The 20,063-nt window shown below is 48.8% G+C and overlaps 1 protein-coding gene across 1 annotated transcript in view; it reads right to left on the reverse strand.

Annotated features, from left to right (window-relative positions):
- Positions 1 to 19,729, reverse strand: part of LOC118787420 (LIM and SH3 domain protein 1-like) — a 25,627-nt gene extending 5,898 nt beyond the window's left edge. Inside the window, exons 1-3 of the mRNA XM_036542980.1 lie at positions 19,464 to 19,729; positions 9,750 to 9,844; positions 2,799 to 2,883 (exon numbers count right to left, since the gene is read on the reverse strand). Of these exons, the coding sequence (XP_036398873.1) occupies positions 2,799 to 2,883; positions 9,750 to 9,844; positions 19,464 to 19,532 (249 nt within the window). The 5' untranslated portion in view covers positions 19,533 to 19,729. The remainder of the gene's footprint in view (positions 1 to 2,798; positions 2,884 to 9,749; positions 9,845 to 19,463) is intronic.
- Between the last annotated feature and the right edge of the window lie 334 nt (positions 19,730 to 20,063).

Raw genomic sequence — 20,063 nt, forward strand, 5'->3', positions numbered from 1 at the left:
ATGCAAGCAACACTGTCAAACATTACCACACAAAGACCGTCTGGTTTCAGAAGGTACAAACGGCAGGGGGTTAACCAAGCCACTGCATATCTGTAATTAGCTGCACTCAGACACAGAAAGCCAGTGTGCACGTGCGCCCTTGTGTCTGTGCGAGGAGAGGGCCCAGGTAAGGCCTCTCTCTCTTCTCTGCAGAAATGACAGATACTTCCTGTTGGGTGGGAGAGCACAAAGGAAGCACTAACATGGCCTTATAAGGGCAGTCCGTGATCCCTGTGCTGCTTTACTTGTCAGTGAGCAGGCTTTGTCAGTGTGTTTCTGGAAGAGTGTGTGTGTGTTTCTGGAAGTGTGTGTGTGGGTGTGTGTGTGTGTGTTTCTGGAAGAGTGTGTGTGTGTGTGTGTGTGTTTCCTACCCCCACTACCACTGCCCAACCTCTAAAACAGGGCAGGAAGTGGCCGGCCCACATAAAGAGGCAGATGTGTATCTCACTAATGACACAGGGGACTCGGCGCCCAAGGTTGACCTGGTGTTTATGTGACATAGTCACACACACACACACACACACACAGACATTTACATACATGCACACAGACATTTACATATACAAACACACCCTTTGAAATCATAATGTATTTTACTCAGTCAACACTAGCACTGACACTGCTGTCCTGACTACAAAGCTTACACCAAACCCCTAAAAGTTGTACACGAAGAGAGAACATCTCCACGGCAGCTCCTGCTGTTTGCTGGAGATAAGAGCAGCTACCTTTACCACCGGCACGACACATGACACCCAGATTAATGATCAATGAGTAAGTGCACTGGGGCTGCCAGGGTTACTGTGTGCCATCCATACTGACAGACTTCCCCCCTCCTCAGTCTCCATACATTCCCCCCATCTGCTCTGCTGCTGAGGGTGGTCAGGAATAACAATTCCGCAGAAATATGCCTCAAGCATGGCTTGTATTATTATTAATATCATGGACATGTTTTGTTTCAGTGGGAGTCTGCATTTCATGCGCTTTTATGGACCTTTGACTCAGAGGGTTGGTCTGGGGTGCATGTCAGCATTCCTGTGTGATGGTCTGAAGTGTGTGTGTGTGTTTAGGTATGTTTGTATGCGTGTGTGTGTAAATGTGTGTGTGAGTGTGTGCGTGCTTGTGTGAGACACAGTATAGGAACAGAAGATGCTGACTGTGTCAGGGTCTCTGGGTATCCATGTGTGTCAGTGGGCCTGCTCTTTGTCTCTCAGGACCAGCCCTAGCAGTAATCCAGTGTAAAGTCTGTTAGAAAATAAAATCAAACCGCATACTAATCCGGATTGCCACAGTTAATCAGGCCTGTCTCCTCCTAATCCACACTGTCACTAACAGAGCGGTGCCTACACGGTCACAGCCACAGTTTCTGGCAAGGGGGCTCCAGACTGAGACATACAGAGGAGAATGCCTGCAGGTTCACAGCGTGAAAATAAGTCAGTTTCAGATATCTACAATGCCACTACATATGGACAGAAGAGTATCTACAACATCAATAAATGGAGAGGCACATGACTGTCTACAATGGCAATGTTTACATGCACACAGTACTCTGGAGAATGGTCTGAACAAGCTGTTTACAAGAAGTATGAAATACAACGAAAAATTCCTGCATACATGGTAAATCAAGGAGTATCCCAAATATTTCCTGTAAAGGTTTACAATGTTGTTAATCAGACAGCCATGTGTGACTTCCCACAGCAGGTATGAGGAACAGAAAGAGGGAAAAAGGAAGGGGCAAAAAAAGGGAGAGAAGCAGGGAAACAAAGAGGGTGAGGCAGAGACAGATGGTGTTTGGCTGCATGGGGCATTTGACCTTGCAACCCTGTGGAAATAAATGGTATTTGTTTTGCTGTTCTATGGTGTATAATCCTATCACCGCCTTGTGTACGTATGTATGATTTTTAGAGATCGGCGATAGGTTTGAGGGTGTGTGTACAAGTATCAATGTATGGGGCTCCTGCTTGTCTTCAGTAATGAGTGCAGCAGTCCACCGACTAACTAGCTATTTTCACTACGCTGACAATGGTATCCAGTCTGAACACTCCAGCCGGGCCTTTGTTTGTTGTGGGTCACTCCATGTGAGAGCATGGTTGTGTATGTCAGTATGCGTGTGCTCAAGAGCTTACAGGCTTATCTGGGACCATGGGCAAGCGGCGTGTGCGCGTATGTGTCAGTGTTTTGTGTGTGGACGTTCGGGCAGGAGGGTCAGCGGTGGCTTTCAATGCGTTGCCAGGGAAACCCTGCCATCGCAGTGGCAGGACAGTGCTTTGTCACACCTCGCCGCTAGACTTCCCAACGGCGTCCCCGACAGACAGAGAGACGGAAACGGCACGGCTGGCGGCGGGAGAGAGAGGGGGCGATACGGGAAAGATGAGGGGAGGTTGAAAGGATAAAAACTGGAGGTCCGGTGATGGAGGGACCAGCAAGAGACAGAAGCAGAGAATGAGATGGAGAGGAGGCGCGGAGCGAAGAGAGGTGTGACAGATGGCACATTTAAAGGCTGAGAGAGGCCACCTTTGTGTGCACAGATAGAGAGGAGCACGGCAGCATACAGAGAAAAGCCTTACGGATGATACTGTAAGAGAAGGGAGAGGACACACGCGCTGGCACGGGTGAGAAGCGGCAGCAGGTCTCTCCACAAATAATGAGCTTGATTCACTGAAACTCTTATGGAAAAGCCTCTGTGAGCTTTGGAGGGATGGCAAGAGAGTGTGAAAAAGAAACAGAGAAGAGAGAGAGAGTTGGCTGGGCGTGGTCTGTACCTGGCTCTGCATCTTGCTCTGCTGTTTGAGGCGGAGGTTCTCCGGAGTGTCAGCCACACTGGTGAAGGAGGTCTTGGGGTAATGTCTGCAATGGAGAGGGCATACATCAACGCACTGAAAAAACACACACATACGCATACAAACATACATACACACACACACACACACACACACACACACACACACACAGACATGACTGGCAGGGAGGCCTACAGCTTTAAAACGTTAATATCCTCTGCCCGTGGTTGGGCCATTCCTTCCCTCAGGCCCACAGACTGGATATGAGTGCAAAGTGAGATGAAGAACGGTTTCATGTGAATGGAAACCGCCAGAGGCAGGAAGTCTGCTGGGAGAGCCCAACCAAGGTGGCACCTAGCAGGGGGGGGGGGGGGGGGGGGGGGCGACACTGATAATGAATGCCATTCTCCCACACCCTAAAGCGTGAGCACACCCACACACACCTGCACCCACACCCACACCCACACCCACACCCACACCCACCCACACACACACACACACACACACACACACACACACACACATACACACACATACACACACATACACACACATACACACACATACACACACACACACACACACACACACACACACACACACACACACACACACACACAGACACTCCATCTGGAGCTGTATGCACAGACCCTGCCAACAGGATGTGCACCACCAGAGAAGCTCTGCAGAACACAACAGAGATGTGGATGATGTCATGGGCCACTGCTCCTTCAGAGCGTGAACAAAGAGCTCCATTTTTTTGGGCCATCCTGCTCTTCTGGGAGGCCCACCCTCCCGTCACAGGCCGCTCCACTGCTCACCAGCATGGAGAGACAAAGGAGCTGCAAGCTCGGCCTCTGCGCAAGGCTCCGACGTTTCTCCGACGTTTCAAACACAGCCACATACAGAAGGCCTCATAAAACCGCCCCTATAACTGGGCTACATCACTGTTATAAATAGACTCCTGATTCATCATAAGAGCACTGTGGCCAGAGTTAAAAGGAAGGGCATGGTCATTGTAAATAGACACTGTACACAGGACAAAGTCAGTACTGTTTCCAAGGGGGCGGATGGACCAATATTTTGCATATTGTACAGTGTTCCATTAACAGTGGAACATGAGCACTCTCTTCCCCTTCTGTGGAACCTATGGGAGCTTCACTTGGGCCGGTGGGCCGGAGGATGGCCAGCAGACTCTCTCTTCATGTCGACTGCCACACCGAGGAGCTCTGCAGCAGACCTTTACAGTCATATGAGCACAGACATGTGGCACTGTCCCATGCTGGGCATGAACAGGAACAGGATGAATGCGGGGGAGGGGGCGGGGGGTTTGGAGCGGCCTGGCAAGGGGTCTGACTGTCTGTGCCCCCTCCCCCCAGCCCAGCCCCAGCTCTTGCTTTAATGAATGCCACAATCAAATGTGTGGCTAATTTGCACTCAGCTTCCCTTGACAGGAGAGAGGCGGGAGAGCGCACCCTAACACTCGCTGAGACACAGGAAACACACAGAAGATTACTGGATAATCCACGCACATGCATGCACACACACAAGCAAACACATCGACACACACAGAGCCGACCTGCTGGGGCCTAACAGAGCACTGCGGGATGAGTCTCCCCAAGCACACCCGGCTATCATAGAGAGGGGGCAGCGTGCAGTGCTAAATTGAGGTGGGGGAGAACAGTGAGGCTTGCTCATGCTGAAAACAGCGCTTAGCTCTTGTCAACAACCCTGCATTTGCCATTTGCCATTTGCAGCAAATGGCCGCCTTTGACTTGCCCTTTAAAGGCAAGCGCAGCAATAAATAAAGGTGAAATTCTGCAGAGGTTCAGTGCATTTCACAGAGGTGACACAGTCCACCGAGCTGGCAGCACGCTGGTGTCCTGACAGGAATGCCAGCTGCATGCGGAGCTGCTGCGGGGGCCAGGCCTGGACCTGGGAGAGTAACTCGGCCCTCTGTGCGCTCCTGTCTGCCATACCCGCCGCACAAACCCTCAGACATACACTACACCGCGCAGAGAGATGCACACGCACCAACATAAACACGCACGCAGACGGAGGGAGACAGGCGGGGCTGTGCACTGGCAGACCTCAGCGCCTACAGGGAGGACACAGTCCTCTGTTGCTGCAGTTAAACACTGATTTAAGCACAGGGGGTAGGAGAGGAGACTGTTAATTACAGGCCTGCCTCTCCAACAAACACAGAAGAAGAAAAACAAGCCCCAAGAGCCATGTGTGTGAGCATGTGTGCATGTGCACTACACTTCCAGAAAAGGTCTGGTAAGAAGTTTGCGAGGCCCAAGATCCTTTCATATTTGTACCACTTATAGCCTCTGCATCCTGTTCAGCTGGTGCCAGCTTTCTGAGAGCCATCTGATCCCATTCATGGCTTCCCAGTATATCTACATGCAGGAGCAGAGCCCTTCAATGCCTCAGTTGCTCACTTTCCAAGCTCCAGTGAGCCCCATTTCCCAGCATGCCTTGGGGGGGCTGCGTGTCCTGCATCGTATTCCCCTGTGCAGCCTCCAGGTAACCCACACAGGCGCGAAGATATTTTGGGTTCCCTTGGCATCTTGGTACACTCAGAAAAAGTACATGTATATACTCTTACAAAGCCAAGCGGGGTCATTAAAAAGAGAATGAAGTCATCTGTGGGAATGGCGGACCACGGGACAACCATTTCCATACCAAAGGGGTCAAATAACTCCAAAGGAGCCTGGGACTGGAGCGATGCTGTTTTCTAACCCCCAGAGCCCCAGAATTTTCAGCAAGGCCACGAAGACAGAGCTGGCAGGGCTGGAGGTCCTCTCTGTCACGGCCACACCCAGCAGACTGAGCATGCCAGCAGAACAATGTACGCATGAGAGACTGACGGCTGAGTCACGTCTCAGCCTTCTTCTGCTTTTCCCCACTGCACTTTGTTTGGCAGCAGAGCTGATGAGCCCTTATGTAATGTGGGAGTCCCTGAGTCCAATGAGAGTCCCTGTTATGCAGCCTATTTGGATTTGGAAGCCTCGCAACACAACAGGGCTGGGAGTAACTGTGTACAGTGTAACAGTAAAAATATACTGTATACTCTTATAATAACAGCACAACAGTACAACACTACAACTGTGTGCTGTGTAAACGTCTAAAACACAGAACTATTGGTTTAAATGTGCTGAACGTGACAAACCCAACAGTAAAATATCTTTGACCTGTTCCTAATCTACGCAAATCAGTAGCACAGCATGTAGTATTAAACATGCAGGGAAATGAGGAAGGAACTGCTGTCTGTTTACACAACTCTCTTTCCTGGAAAGTATATGATTTTTAGAGTGGATGAGAGTTACTACAGTAGTCACTACCAGTCAACAGAGGGTTTTATACCTGTTGTCCTCAGCAATATGTGTTGATGCATGTGGTAAACTGCAGCCATTGGCTTCTTCTCAATACAACAGGACGTTACCTATTGGGATAACTCTATTCCCATACAATTTAGCAAAGGAATAAAGGATTCTATATGTACGCCATAAATAGGCAGTTCTTAAAAATGGGCACTGAGATTACTGCAGAAGAGATCATATCACTAAAATGGGGTACACTGAAGAACTTGCTTCATCCCTGTAACTGACAAGACCGATGTCTGTAATGACATAAAGCTAAAGAAAAGTACCATATCTGCGTGTCACATGTCCTAAAGTTTGTCATAGGCAGCCATTCTTTTTGGAAATGTGATTTACTATTCATTGCCATAACAGAACAAATCGTATTTTTGTTATTTGGTGCATGTGAATGTGATTACGTGCAGGCACTTCAATTCCTCTGTCAGCGCAACTCCTCATTGGAAGCTTCTCTTCTCCAAGGGCTGTTTGTCAAACTTTATGTGCGCGGAATGACTGACAGAACAAAGCTAGGAGTGTTCACGAAGCACAGTGGTGCGTGTTTATGATGGTCCCTGCACAGACACAGTGGACAGGATAATAAAGCAGATGTACACAAGTGACATCACCACAAGCACTCATTGTGGCCCTCTGCAAAACATGTTCAACATCTCACCTCTCACACAACTACCTCAGTGTGAAGCGGATTTGAATACGAAGCTGTCAGAACCCTGTGCTGCAAATGTTGAAGCAAACACTCCATCAGGAATGGACAGGGATACTGAAATGTACGCCTGGGTGCATGTACACACACACACACACGCACACACACACACACACACACACACACACACACACACACACACACACACACACACACACACACATGCACACACACGCGCGTATGTATGTATGCATATGGAAGTGTTAGAATATTTTCACACTCGTGTCTGTAGTTGTGTAATGTCTGTGGTCATGTCACTTGTGCGTGCTTAGTTTATCATCTTATGTTACTAAAAACCAAGATCACCACACAGACACAACAGCTTGTTACCAACTGTTTAACATCAATGCACGTTTGGCCACCTGAATGTGAGCTAGGGCTTTGCCTGCTGCAGCCCAGGTACAGCCCTCCCCTGCAAAAAGTATGTGATCCAGAATGTGACAGCTGCAGCACTTCTGGGGTTTACTCTGATGCAGCGAGAGGGCGCAGAGTGTGTGACCGATTTCTCTCTGCTGTGTAAGGCCTGAAGGATGAGGATTGCCTGGGGGGCTCACTGGCACAGGGGCATGTGCCCTGCATGACCATTCTACCTCAGTGCGCATGTGCCCACTGCCAGCCAGACGGAGACAGACTTCACTTTGGCCTCTGTGCAGACAGTGGTTTACACAGTGTGTCTGAGTGGAAGCACTTCACAGAGATAGAGATAGTGCATGTTGATCACATTCTGTGTATGTGTGTGTGTGTGTGTTTTGATCACTTTGACTGCACTCGTCTGTGTAACGATCCTGGGCCAGGACTTGTGGACAGACAGTTCCAGCCCTGCCAGCCTCCTCCCCGAAACGCTGGACCTCCAACAGCTCACGGCCCACTGAGTCAGAGCGCTGAGACAGCCTCCTCCTCTCAGAGCTCCTGAGGGCCCTGCCTGTGGAAGCCGCGACGCTGACCCCGCTTCCCCTTTCTGCACGTCGCCTCTCCCATCTGCACCGCAGCCCTGAGCTCGCTTCCATCCCTACAGGCCACGTGCTACCATGGTTTGGATGTACCGCCGCCACGCCCGATACCACCGGGAAGACCGTGGGTGCGGAGAGAGAACATGGGCCAGCTGGGCTACAGCATGCAGAACCCTCCAACGTGCAAAATGGCAGGGCAATCTGAGAGGGCAACAAAGTAAGCTCCTAAAGGCTACTTGCACGGTACAGTATGTGACCAAATGTAAAATGCTGCTAGTTAGCTAGCTAATTTGGTTAGGCAATGGTTATGCACAATGCAAATCCAGTTAGCTAGTTACAAAAATAGTAAGATTATAAATTGGATTATAATAGTCTGCTATAAGCGTAAAACTCATTTTGAAGCAAATTTGAGATTTGCACACTGTTTTAGGTTCTAAAATTTCATTTAGAACCATATGGTAATGGGTGTGGAGGGGAGCAGTAAGTTTTGGTAGCTAGAGAAATGAGTATGAAATGCATGAAACATTGTATATACCAGTAATTTTATCCTAATGAGATAATAACTTCAGAGGGTGCCTGGGAAACAAGGAAGAAGAATGGAAAATGACTGGTTCATTTCAGAGTGAAACACCATGAAAAACAAAATCTTCTTCCACTCCATGGGCTGAGTCAAGGCATGCTCTTCATCTATACGCTCCTTTGCTGACTCCGGATGTCTCGCATTCCCCAGGAACCTTGTGAGGACAGTCGTTACAGGCCTGCAGGGAATCTCTGAGCAATTGCTTTACCAAATACCTCCGCTTTTAGCTACCGAGTGTGTTAGTAATCAGTTAAGCATCCCCATGAAACATCACTCTGCAGGCTACATTATCTCCACTTCGGATTTTTATTGATGCAGTATATTACGCCTGTTGATGACTCATGTTGGCAGATGATTTATGATGGAAAAAAGTCTAATGACTGGATTAGAGCAACGGAAATTCAGATCAGTCCTCAACCGAATCCCTCACATTAAAAGTGATCTGACAAGGGAAACGGGAAACTCGCTATCTTCCAATCAGCCGCTGCATTGTCAGTGAGGCCGAGCAGTGGCCAGCCCGTCAGAGAGGCTCATTAACGAGCGGGCAGAGCTCTCTGTTCCAATAGAGAGGATCATGTGAACAGACAGAGCGCTTGAATGGAAACTGGGGCACGGCATCGTGCAGAGGTCAGGCTCCTCCCCTTCAGAGGCTGCACCTCGTCTTCTGGGTTTATTTAATCTCTGACATGTGCCTTCAACAATCGGATTCCCACACACTCGGGCCTCCGCTGCGTCTTTGCAAAGTGCAGCTGGCTCAGAGAGCTCGGCCGATGCATGGGATGTGATGCAAAGGGAAGGAGTGGCGGACTCATGGGTCTGGTCAAAACACGGCGCCAGCACGGTGAGCTGATGGGAAGGCTACCAAATGCGCTCGCGAGCGGCTTCCTAAGGCCGGCTGGGGCGTGCGTACACACCCCACGCATGCAGGGAGCCCACGGTGAGGCGTGTGGGACAAGAGAAGGAGGGATTTCTGGCACCGCGGACGTGTGGGGTGTGCCTGGGAATTCAGTCAGTGCAGTGGAACTCACGGAATTTCCCTCCCCAACTTCCCCCCTGGGGACGGGGGAGGGGCGTGCCCTTTCCCACACCAGATCGGACCCTTTTGCTGCAATGGAGGGTGGCCAAAAGAGAAGGAAACGAAAGAAAAAAAAAAGAGAAGAGGGTGATCATGAGCTGGAACAGGCCAAGCCAGGATAAAGTGGGCAGGTTCCCGAGTTCACTGCACAGCACACAGCTGACTCAAGCAGCAAAAACACAAAACAACAGTCACAGACACAGACACACACAGCCACATACAAGAGAATGAGAAGTACTCACGCACTGCAGTACGGTCTCTTCTCAAAGCCTTTGTAATTCTTCATGTTTAGAGTCATTTTGCAGACCTCGCAGCTGAAACATCCTTTATGCCAGTACTGTGGATAGAGACAGAGAGGAACTTTAGAATCTATAGCTCCTAATTTTGGTGCTCATGCAACTGTGGGGCTAGTAGGTGCACGCGCTACGCTGCCTCTGAAGTTCTTTTCTGTTTTCAGAGGGTGAGAGGAGAAAAGAGTGTAATGGGTGATTCTTTTCCATTCCAAGTGTAGGAGCTTGCTTCCTCTTTTGTGTTACCGCACTTGTTAGACGGCAGCCGCACACATCTGTCTAGGAAACGTGCCAACTCGGGGACCTCACTGCTGCATCAGTGGCACGCCCCCTCTGTCACATCTCAACCCACACAGCCAGAATCCGTTATCTCAAGATTCTACCGCTATGAAAGCCCCTCTCCTTCAGAGCACGTGATTGGCTCCTCCTCACAGCTCCTCCCTTTCTGAAAAGCTGGAACTTAGTGTTATATCAAGCTACCAGCTTACCACAGGGCTGCTCATACCAAGAGACAGTTATTAGCATGAATACATACTAAGATGAACAACTCACACCATGATATTTTGTGGCACCCCCTCAAGTGTTTATGACTCTTTCGTCATTCCTTTTGCCATTAGCTGGTTGACCTGCACTTGGTGATTTCGTTATTTTTTAACACAGTGAAGTGCTTCATTATGTAAATGTGTGGCTCTGTCCCAGTAAGACCTCTTGTCCCCTCACTAAGCTGGGACAAGACGCAGGGAGACTGCAGGTCTTCTCAAGAGGACCTCCCGGAATCCTGTGATAGTTTACTCATAATGACTCTACTTCCACTTGCTGTGGTCACGACTTCGTTTATTCATGGTCACGCCCTCTTTACACTTTGGAGAACATGACGATCACCTCAGAGAGAAAGTCCCACTGCACATTTCTCATGCACTGTCTGATGGAGTTTATGCACAGGACACCAGAATAGACCGCTCCTCTGCCCCTTCCAACCCCTCTCCCCCTCCCTGCTTTATCGCTGGCTCCTGGCTGGCCGGTGACCTCTGAGCCTTGGATCAAGACTGTAAGGGACACCACAGGGAGAGACGGAGGGTGAGAATGGGTTGGGGTGTGCGTGCGTGTGTGTGTGTGTGTGTGTGCGACACATTCCAGAGAGCAAAACAGTAATGCGGTAATGCTTGCTGTCACCGAAAGAAGAAGAAACAGACACGGAGCCAGAAAAAGAGGGAGGAGGCCCCTGTTAACATGACACATGGCATATTTCCACCCCCCCCAACTATAAAGTCAAACATGGACGTGTCTGTCTCCTAGACCTCTATACATGAAACACTAGCATGGGGTTTTTTTTTAGCAGCCTGCACATGCGCGCACACATGAATAACATACAGAACAAAGCAGTGCAAAATGTCTCACTGCCCCTACCACATCGGGGGGGAGCAGTCATTACCACTGCGGCCATAACTCTTGCTTGGCACCGCACACTGCCCTTCTCGCTCTCTCTGAGTCTGCCTGTAAATCGGAAGGTCCGAGTTTTATTCCTGCATCCCTGTCACAGCCACTGCAGTCCACACCGAGAGGCAGTGGTTGGATGGTCAGGCTGGGGTGTACATGCAGGGGGCCAGCTTCAAGATGGACGCCGATGCAGCAGAGTTCCTCATATGGACAGCACCAGACAAAAGCAGCGGGATATGATGTGAAATTCCCCTGGATAGGGGTATGGGCTGGGCAAATCAATAACACCACTGTTGTCTGACCTTGAGCCCTGAGATTGACTCACAGGGCTTGTTCTGTGTCAAGCTGAGGCCTGTATCGACTGCCTAAGCAAATCAGTCCCCCACTGCTAGGGAGGCTGATCCAGGATCGGTTGAGCGGCAAGGATCGGCTCACGCCAACTATGACACGCCATGCATGACAGGGGCTTGTGATCCAGCATGTTCCACCTTACTCTGTCTGTGTGTGGTGCAGGTAACCTGGCCAAACCACTGCTGGCGAAAGTGGGGGGAGGTCATCTGAGGCCTGGACTCATTAACCTGTGCGTCAAACCCCCATACTGGGAGGGGGGCACAGAGCTCTGCTCCTCTATGGGGTTGGACTTTGATCCTCTGGTTTTCTGAACAAATATTGACCCTGCCGGAGTGCCGGGGCGTGCAGCTCAACTCTCATGAATCAAGAATCATGTCTACGCATGGGATGCCGCCTGAGACAGCCTTGACTCTGACCCTGACAAAGAGCACCTAGGGTCGATCTCTGAGAACAGTAACCCCTGGGAAAGCGTTCAGTAGGACGTGTGCAGCATTCATCATTAACAACTGTGCAAGATCTCTGCTTACCGCGTGCTTGCGAGATACAGCAAATAAATGAACTCTCCTGGGTTTTGCTCTCAAATAGCTGCTGATACTTTCCCACATAAATTCAAATTAAACCAACGCAAAGCTTGATGTAGCTATAATGATACCCGTGAGGTTTTTTTTTCATAGGTTCTCTTGAATGCAGACACAGACTGCTGTTGGAATAGGTGGGTCGGGGCGTTTTTGCTGAATCAGGCCTCCGCTGACGGGCCAGTAATCAGGGCAGTGCAGAAAGCCCTACATAGGCAGGTGAGGTGCTGCATCTTTGGAGGGAAATTTCCGGGAACAGGTCTGAACAGCCAAATTCACAGCGCTGCCACTGCAGAAGAACAGCTCCAATGCCAAGGACTTCACAGAGTCACCGTTTCAAAGTGATCCCATTTACAACAGATCGTTTACAAATGCCCCAATTAGCCTAACCGCGTTACATTATACACTTCTGATTTATAAGGTAGAGGCTGAAGGGTGAAAGGGATTGTGAGGGAGGGAGCCAGGAAGGGGATTGGGCGTGAGAGAGGGAAAGGGAGGCTGGGAGGAGACAGTGAGAAAAGGAGCTAGCAAATGCGACAGGTTAAAAAGTGTTAGAAGGCTCCCCATCTGGGCCTATGCTTTCTATTTTTTTTTTTTGCAGCATTTTTTTGATTGGCCGTTTTCATTCAGTTTAATATGTACTTTACTCTTCGAGTGTCACCCTGTTAATAAAGACCTAGCCAAAAATGTTACGTGTATCTTGCTGTTGTCCTTGTCCTGTCTTTCCTGAACCATCACGCAGTATGTGTCATAACACTGGGTATTTACTTAATTTACTTCATACAATAAGCATATTTAAACATAAAAACATTTATTTTGCCATCATATTCTGAGAATATTCCATGTAATTATGCAGCGTTTTTTTTTGTGACAGGGTTGTTTTTGCTCTGTGTTCAGAAAGGTAACCTCCACCGGCATCTATGGGGAAAAAAGGGATCCATTCCTGTCAAACTGACTTACGACAGGGTTTCCAGCAACACACTGGCCAACAGATGGCTGAAATCTCAGTGACATGATTAACACCGTGGGTTTCAGTGGGTTGGTGCCTCAGTGCGAAACGTCCAGTCTCCACTTGCACTCCAGTCTGCAGAGAGTGCAAAGCACTCTGGGTAACAGGAACCCAGCAGCTCCTTTAGCACTCTGCTCTGTGCTCTCTGTCTTCTGATGAGAGTGTCAGACTCCCGGCTGTGCGTCTGTGTGTGAGCTCGCGTCACTGAGCGCACGGGAATGCGTATGTGCGCTCGCGAGGGAGTGAGCCGTCTCCGATGGTGGGCGTGTGCGCGTCTGCCTGTGAACAAGCCACCGATGTGTGCCACACGCTGAAAGCCATCGGCGTGCGAACGGATAGCGAACTCCATACGCTGTCTGTCCCTCTGTATACGGGCCTCTGACTGAGAGGCAGGGTCGCACTGTGGAGGTGTGTGGGGAAATTTTCCGTGAATTCCCCCCAGCGTTGTTTTAGAAAGCGACCCAGTTTCCCCGAGCCCCTCCCTCTTTGTACACTGCGCCGTACCTGCAGCGCCTGGTCTGCAGGCGTGCACCTGAGTGCTGCCACGTCCGCCGCTTTTGAACAGGCCCGGGCCAGCCATCCGGACACTGCTGACTCACAAAGCAGAGGGCCTAAATGACCACCTGAATGGGATCAATGGAAAAATCCAGGCTAATCGGCATCAGGTGGATATTTGAATGCAATCGTTGACAGAAAAGTTCCAGTGCTGACAAACAGCAGAGCTCAGCTGCCCATGACTCATTGTCCGTCCACTGCGCGCGTCCGTGTGTGTGCGCGTATGTGTGAGAGACAGCGTGAATCTGTGTATATGTGAGTGTGAGACTTCATCAGCGTGTTTGTATGTGAGCGTGAGTGTTTGCGTGTGTGGGTGTGAGATTTTTTGAGCATGTGTGTATGAGCTTGTTTGTGTGTGTATGTGCGCGGTTGTGTGAGTGTGCGTGTGTGTGTGTGTGTGTGGTAGGAGAGCAGAGTACTGAGTATGAAGCCTCAGCACAGAAGCTGCAGCAGAGAGGCAGGACTTCCATATCACTTCCGTGGCCAGATGCACTATCTGACAAGTGGCTTGCCTTTGCCACACTTGTCTGCTGCTAAGGCGCTGCCACATGAAGAAGTCTGCCACTCACCGTGGCCAGTCTGTTGTGCCAGCAGTCAGTCCGGGGAGGATGTGGCTTCCTTCCTCCCTGACTGAGCCCTGTTATGCTGCGGTCTGCCCATTCTGCTTGCTTGCTCACGGGGCACACTGCGGCCTGGCCCTTGGGTGGGCCACGCCACCATTTATCAGGGAAATCTCCTGGTGGACTGACTGGGTGAGCGTGCCTGCTCATAGATGTCACTACATCACTGTGTCCTAACGCATCTCCTGCTTACCAGAAACACAGCATGTCAGGCGTGTGCCTTTAGGACACTTCCCTTACGTCACCGTGTCCCTGGAGAACCCGCTGCCCTGACAGTGCCCGGTGGAGTCTGCTAACTCGGGGCCACACGTTCAGGCCGACCCGGCTTCACCCCTATGACTCTCAGACACATACATCACAGTCTCACCACTTTACCTCAGACCCACTCTGCAGCACAGTCAATACTGTGGGTCAGAAGTTCATATTTTCATATTCTATTCACGTTCTTAATACATACAATACAATACCTCGTCTAGATCTACTGATGCTCTGTGTGCCCTTTGCCAGTATGTGTTGCCTTTCTAAAATTAATGCACACAGGACCAAATTAACTTCCACGGAGATAACGGCACGAAGCTGCACCGCGCTGCGACTGCATGCAAAGATGTCAAATTAGGCCACGTGTGATCTTGCCTGTAATTTTTAATCATGCGCTCGCTCCTGGGACTACAACCACTTTCAAAAGCCTATGGTTTCAGAAATTAGACACACGATCTTAAAACAAAACTTTGAAAGTAGAAAAACACAGCCACAGCAACACATACCAAACACAACCAAGGCTGTAAGCCCTCCAGTCCAAGAGCTGGTGCAGAGCGCTGTGGCAAAACCGAGGCAAGACACACTTGCTTTAATGCCCCACCCCCTTTGGATGTCGTGAAAGCCTTTCAATTTTAAGGGATTTTCTGTATGGGCTCAGCTGTTGATGTGACAGAGAAAAGGGTGTGACCTGTGATAGATGGGTGATATCCATCTACTTTCAGCAGATGGATATCGGCCAAACCTTGCAATAATAAGAAAACCTGAAAATAGCCTCTGATGTGTGTGCTGACAGGGCCCTGCAAGGACAGAGGCAGGAGAGTGCACCAGATTTACCCAATCTCACAATGAACACTGCACACCATCATAAAACTCCTTTAATGGCTGTCAAGAAATGAGTCAACATACAGGCCAGCCTGCAAAGGAGAAAAGGACAAATGTGTGTGCATATACACCTACACACACAAGCCTTACAGTGCCCTGATTCAAACAGCAGTCATTCAAGCACCTTTCACTCTGTACTTCAACTTTGGGATCCAATTCAGCAACAAGAAATCGGTCCTCTGTACTTCAACTGTGAAATCCAATTCAGGCCCATGTTGGGCAGGGCTTGTGACCCCTCTTCAGCCTCTCAAAGTCCAGAGCAGATGGTTGTGTGTGCGTGGCTGTGCTGCTTAAATATTGATGCAGCCAATGTACATCATATTATATTACATTACTGGCATTTAGCAGACACTCTTATCCAGAGCGACTTACATCAATGACAGGTTTTTTACAATGTTATCCATTTAAACAGCTGGATATTTTATTGAGTCAATTGTGGGTTAAGTACCTTGACCAAGGGTACAGCGGCAGTGCCCCCGTGGGGAATCGAACTGGCAAGCTTTCAGTTACGAGTCCTCCTCCTTAACCACTACGCTACACTGCACATGTCAGGCTTGCGTGAAGTATGCTCAGATCCATACATCCAGCAACATGCTAGCACACCAACAGTGAATCAGGGCACATATTGCTAAAGTGACTCAACTGACGGTGAGCAAAAATCAATAAACCACACTAATGGGAACAGCACTGAAGTACTAACTACAGCCCTGCCACCAAACACAATCAGTAAGGAGTTCAAACAATGACATTGATAGCCACCACACGCGTACGCATGTCAACAAGACAGGGCCGGTTATCCAGCATGCTTCCACATGTGTGCCCAGCTGGCAGAAAAAGTGAACTCTCACACAACCTCCACAGTTTCCAGGAGCCCCTGCACTGCCTGTGTCCTCATTACAATGTGCATAGCCAAACAATGGCCTGTCTGACACGCTTTACAGGCATAGTGGGGGACTTCTTTCTGCACGTGGCTGTATCTGTGCCCATGTGTACATCCTAATTGATAAAATTGTCTCCATTCAAATTCTATACCAAAGAACTTAACTACCACAGCAAAAAATTTTTTGCATAACCAAAGACAATTTCACAGGCTTTGCATTAGCTGCACTTCCTTATTTCTCATATAGCTATGATTTTCACTGTTAAAAACAAAACAAAACAAAAAAATAATAAACATACACCACAGCAGCTGTGTGGTCATTGGAAGAAAGGGTCTGGCTTGCCCTTCCTGTGTCCCGGATATGATCTGACATCCACACCTTTCACTTCCTGTTGCCATGTCCTCACTACCTCCTCAGCCTAGAGTGTCACTCCCCCTACCTCTCAGGACTCACAGCTAAGCACCCAAAGTTGCCCCGGCTGCACCAGCATTGGTAGTATCAAGTGCAAAAGCCTTCAGGAGCTGAAGAGAGAAGCAGCCAACCACACATCACCCCGTCATCACCTTATCACAGCTTTCCTTCTGGAATGTTCCTTCTAGTTTCATTAAACTCCAACAATGTTCTGCTCCTAATGTGCTCATTCATAACCAAGGAAAGGAGGACAGTGCTGATGAAAATGGGTTATTTTCCCTCAGTTTTCCCCAAGGATACTGCCGAAGGGCACACAATGGTAGCAGTCTCCTGTGTGTGTCTCTGGTCAAGGGATAGACTGCAGGGCTCTGACAGGGCTTGTCCTTTACTGGGAGCGAGCGGCTGCTGGAATGCAGAGGTTCAGGCTCTCCTGAGACCTGTCTCCATTCACAGCAAAGAAATTAAGAGGTGGAAGCATTCCGATGACAACCCTCAACCTCAGCAACAGGCTTGTGAAGACTCTTTCCTGATGAGCGACTACTTTCTTTTGGCTTGCTATTTTTTTTTCTTACCCTCAATGGAAATTCACCATACAAGCTACCTGGGTGAATATTTGGCTGACACACAGTCCAGTTAAACCACAGTGCTATGTATACACTGGGAGTTACCTGAACTGCTGCCATGAAATACACAAGTGAAGCGTTCAGTCAAACAGAAAGCAACTCAGTACTCTTCTGGAGTAAAGTAAAGGAACATAACCATTAACCGAAGACTGTATTAATTCAGTCAGTGTAAAAAATAAACTGGTTGCGTGTTATCCTCGTTCTGAGAGCAGATGTAGGAAGGAGAAGCTAAACATCCCTGACTCGCGCCCTCATCAAACCGGGGTTCAAATAACCTTGTCCAGGTCGGAGGCCGCCCTAACATTTTTTAACAAGCCGTGACTTTGAATACGACTGACAACTCCCCGCTGTAATTGGATCTACATGTCTTTAAGACTAATTAACAAACTACTCCCAGTCCACCCTGTCGTCTTAAATATTTCAACACACACAAGTACACGCAAACACTTCCGAGTTTTCAGTGGGACCAAAAATGTACACCTCGCCCATTCGGCACCGACAGCTCTCAATGTCTAACGTCAAATATTTAAAAATAGAAATTGCTGTTAGGACTAGCAAATAGCTACACCAGGGCACCACACAGACGTCACTCACCGCAACTCGCAGTGCGCGCAAAACTGAAAGAGGGAAAGGAATTGCATTAAAATGCGCTTCCCTCAAACATATGAAATCGATTAATGTATCCACAGAAATCGAGAAGACACCCAAGACGTCGCTGCTTTCGCCAGATGGATATCACCCAAACCTTGCGATAATAAACCATGGAGACTCTGCTAGACTACACTATTTCCGGAATACCCCAAACAACAGTATGCTAACCATATGTCATACAATGTGGCCATTTCAAACTCGTTAGTTACACGCCCATTGCTGTAATAGACAACTGTTTCCGACTCAGTTACTAATAACATAGACAGTGAGCCAGCTATACCACACTCTGACTATCGAAATACGCACAAATGAATCAGAAATCCAACGGTAACTAGGTATCTGGTGTACATACCTAGCTACCTATCATCAATGCCCCAATTCTATTGACATTAGCTATCTAACGTTAGCCACTATATCTTTGGCGACTACAGTTACAGTTAGTTATATCTGAGCAATAGAGTGTCACAGCTGATCTTGCTTGGGACAGAGAGGACAGCTAAGCAGCCGTCCAAGTCACAACACCCAAGCACCCCCGCCCTAACGGTTTGCTAGGCTGTTATGCACCTGGTTAGCTACCCTCCGATTACTGGTATGTTGAAATATGACAGTGCAATTCAACAAGGCTGAGCTTTTGGATGTGCACTACTCACGTTATGCACTCAATCAGCTAAAAAATCTAGGTATTTGCTTAGTAGCTCAATTAAGGTTGCATCGATAGCGACCCAGCTAGCAACACGTGTTGATCACCCAGCTCTCTAGTGCCAGCTAGCTAGCTAATACTTTTCATTGGTTGAGTTATTATTATAAGCTGGCAAGGCAGTTTGCTCTGGTGGTTCCCCGGCCTGCTTTCATCGTTATCTTACGGTAACTAAACTGCCAAACCACACGCAGCTAGCAACCTAACGTTAGCTGCTTTCAGTGAGCAGGAAGCAGGCAGCTGACAAATTACCAAGATAAACAAGCCTTAGTGTATTCACTTAGTTTGCCTCAAATGGTCCCCGACACGGGTTTAAATAAACTAACCATGCAGAATATAATAACAGCCTGTTCAAACAAAATGAATGAGTCCCGACTGACCCACAGACAGACAGACAGACAGACAGCAAAGAGACAGGTTGACCGTGCTAGCCAGGCAGCAGCTATGTTAGCTAGATAGTTGCACGATGAGTAACACTACAAGACACCGAGGATGTGAAAAGCAGAGACACGCTCTACTGCTCTTGGTGTTAACGTTAGCCGTGCTAGCTACCTAACAAAGCTTTACACAGCCACAACTTTTCAGAAAAACAATTACTTCAAGAAGATGCTTGGCATCTGTCGGGGCAGCCCCACTACACCAAACATCCATCCGAGAAAATGGTTACGATATTACTCTGGATTCATATTCAGATGCGGGATTTTTTTCTCCCTTACCTTGTCCAGACAATTCACTTTTTCCGTGGGGTACACGACTCGGTTACATCTGCTACACAACGGATTCATGTTCGTACGATACTACGGGAACAATAGGTTCTGAATATCTATAATAACAATAATCCTGTTGCCCGCTATCAATATGACTGATGTGGCTAACGTTAGGTTGCTAGCTAGCGATGAACCCAATCCTTGGAAACAGCTCCTGTGGCCGCACCGCTGGCTGTCAGCGAACGAATCCGAAGCGAGAGGCGCGAGCACGACCCACTCCTGCGCGGTCCTGATGCGGAGAGGAGAGGCTCTAGGAAAGAAGGGGGCGTTACCGCGGGAGCGCGCAGAAACGAAAAGGGCGAGAACAGTTGAATTGAAAATTGGTTTGTAGACGTTGCATTGGTTTGTGCCACTAGCAACAGACTTTTTGAATTTTTTTTTCAGCCGTAAGGTCAAGATTAACTGTCAGATTTTTTTTTGCTTAGGTAGATTCCAGTATTCACTAGCACTACACTTCTCCTGCTCCTGGAGCATCAAAGTCGAGTTGCAAGCTATGCGCGTAAAAACCCATCCACAACGACTACAGCTGGAAGCGTGTCTAGAAACTAA

Source organism: Megalops cyprinoides, chromosome 1 (genome assembly GCF_013368585.1).
Source record: "Megalops cyprinoides isolate fMegCyp1 chromosome 1, fMegCyp1.pri, whole genome shotgun sequence".
Classification (NCBI taxonomy): Eukaryota; Metazoa; Chordata; class Actinopteri; order Elopiformes; family Megalopidae; genus Megalops; species Megalops cyprinoides.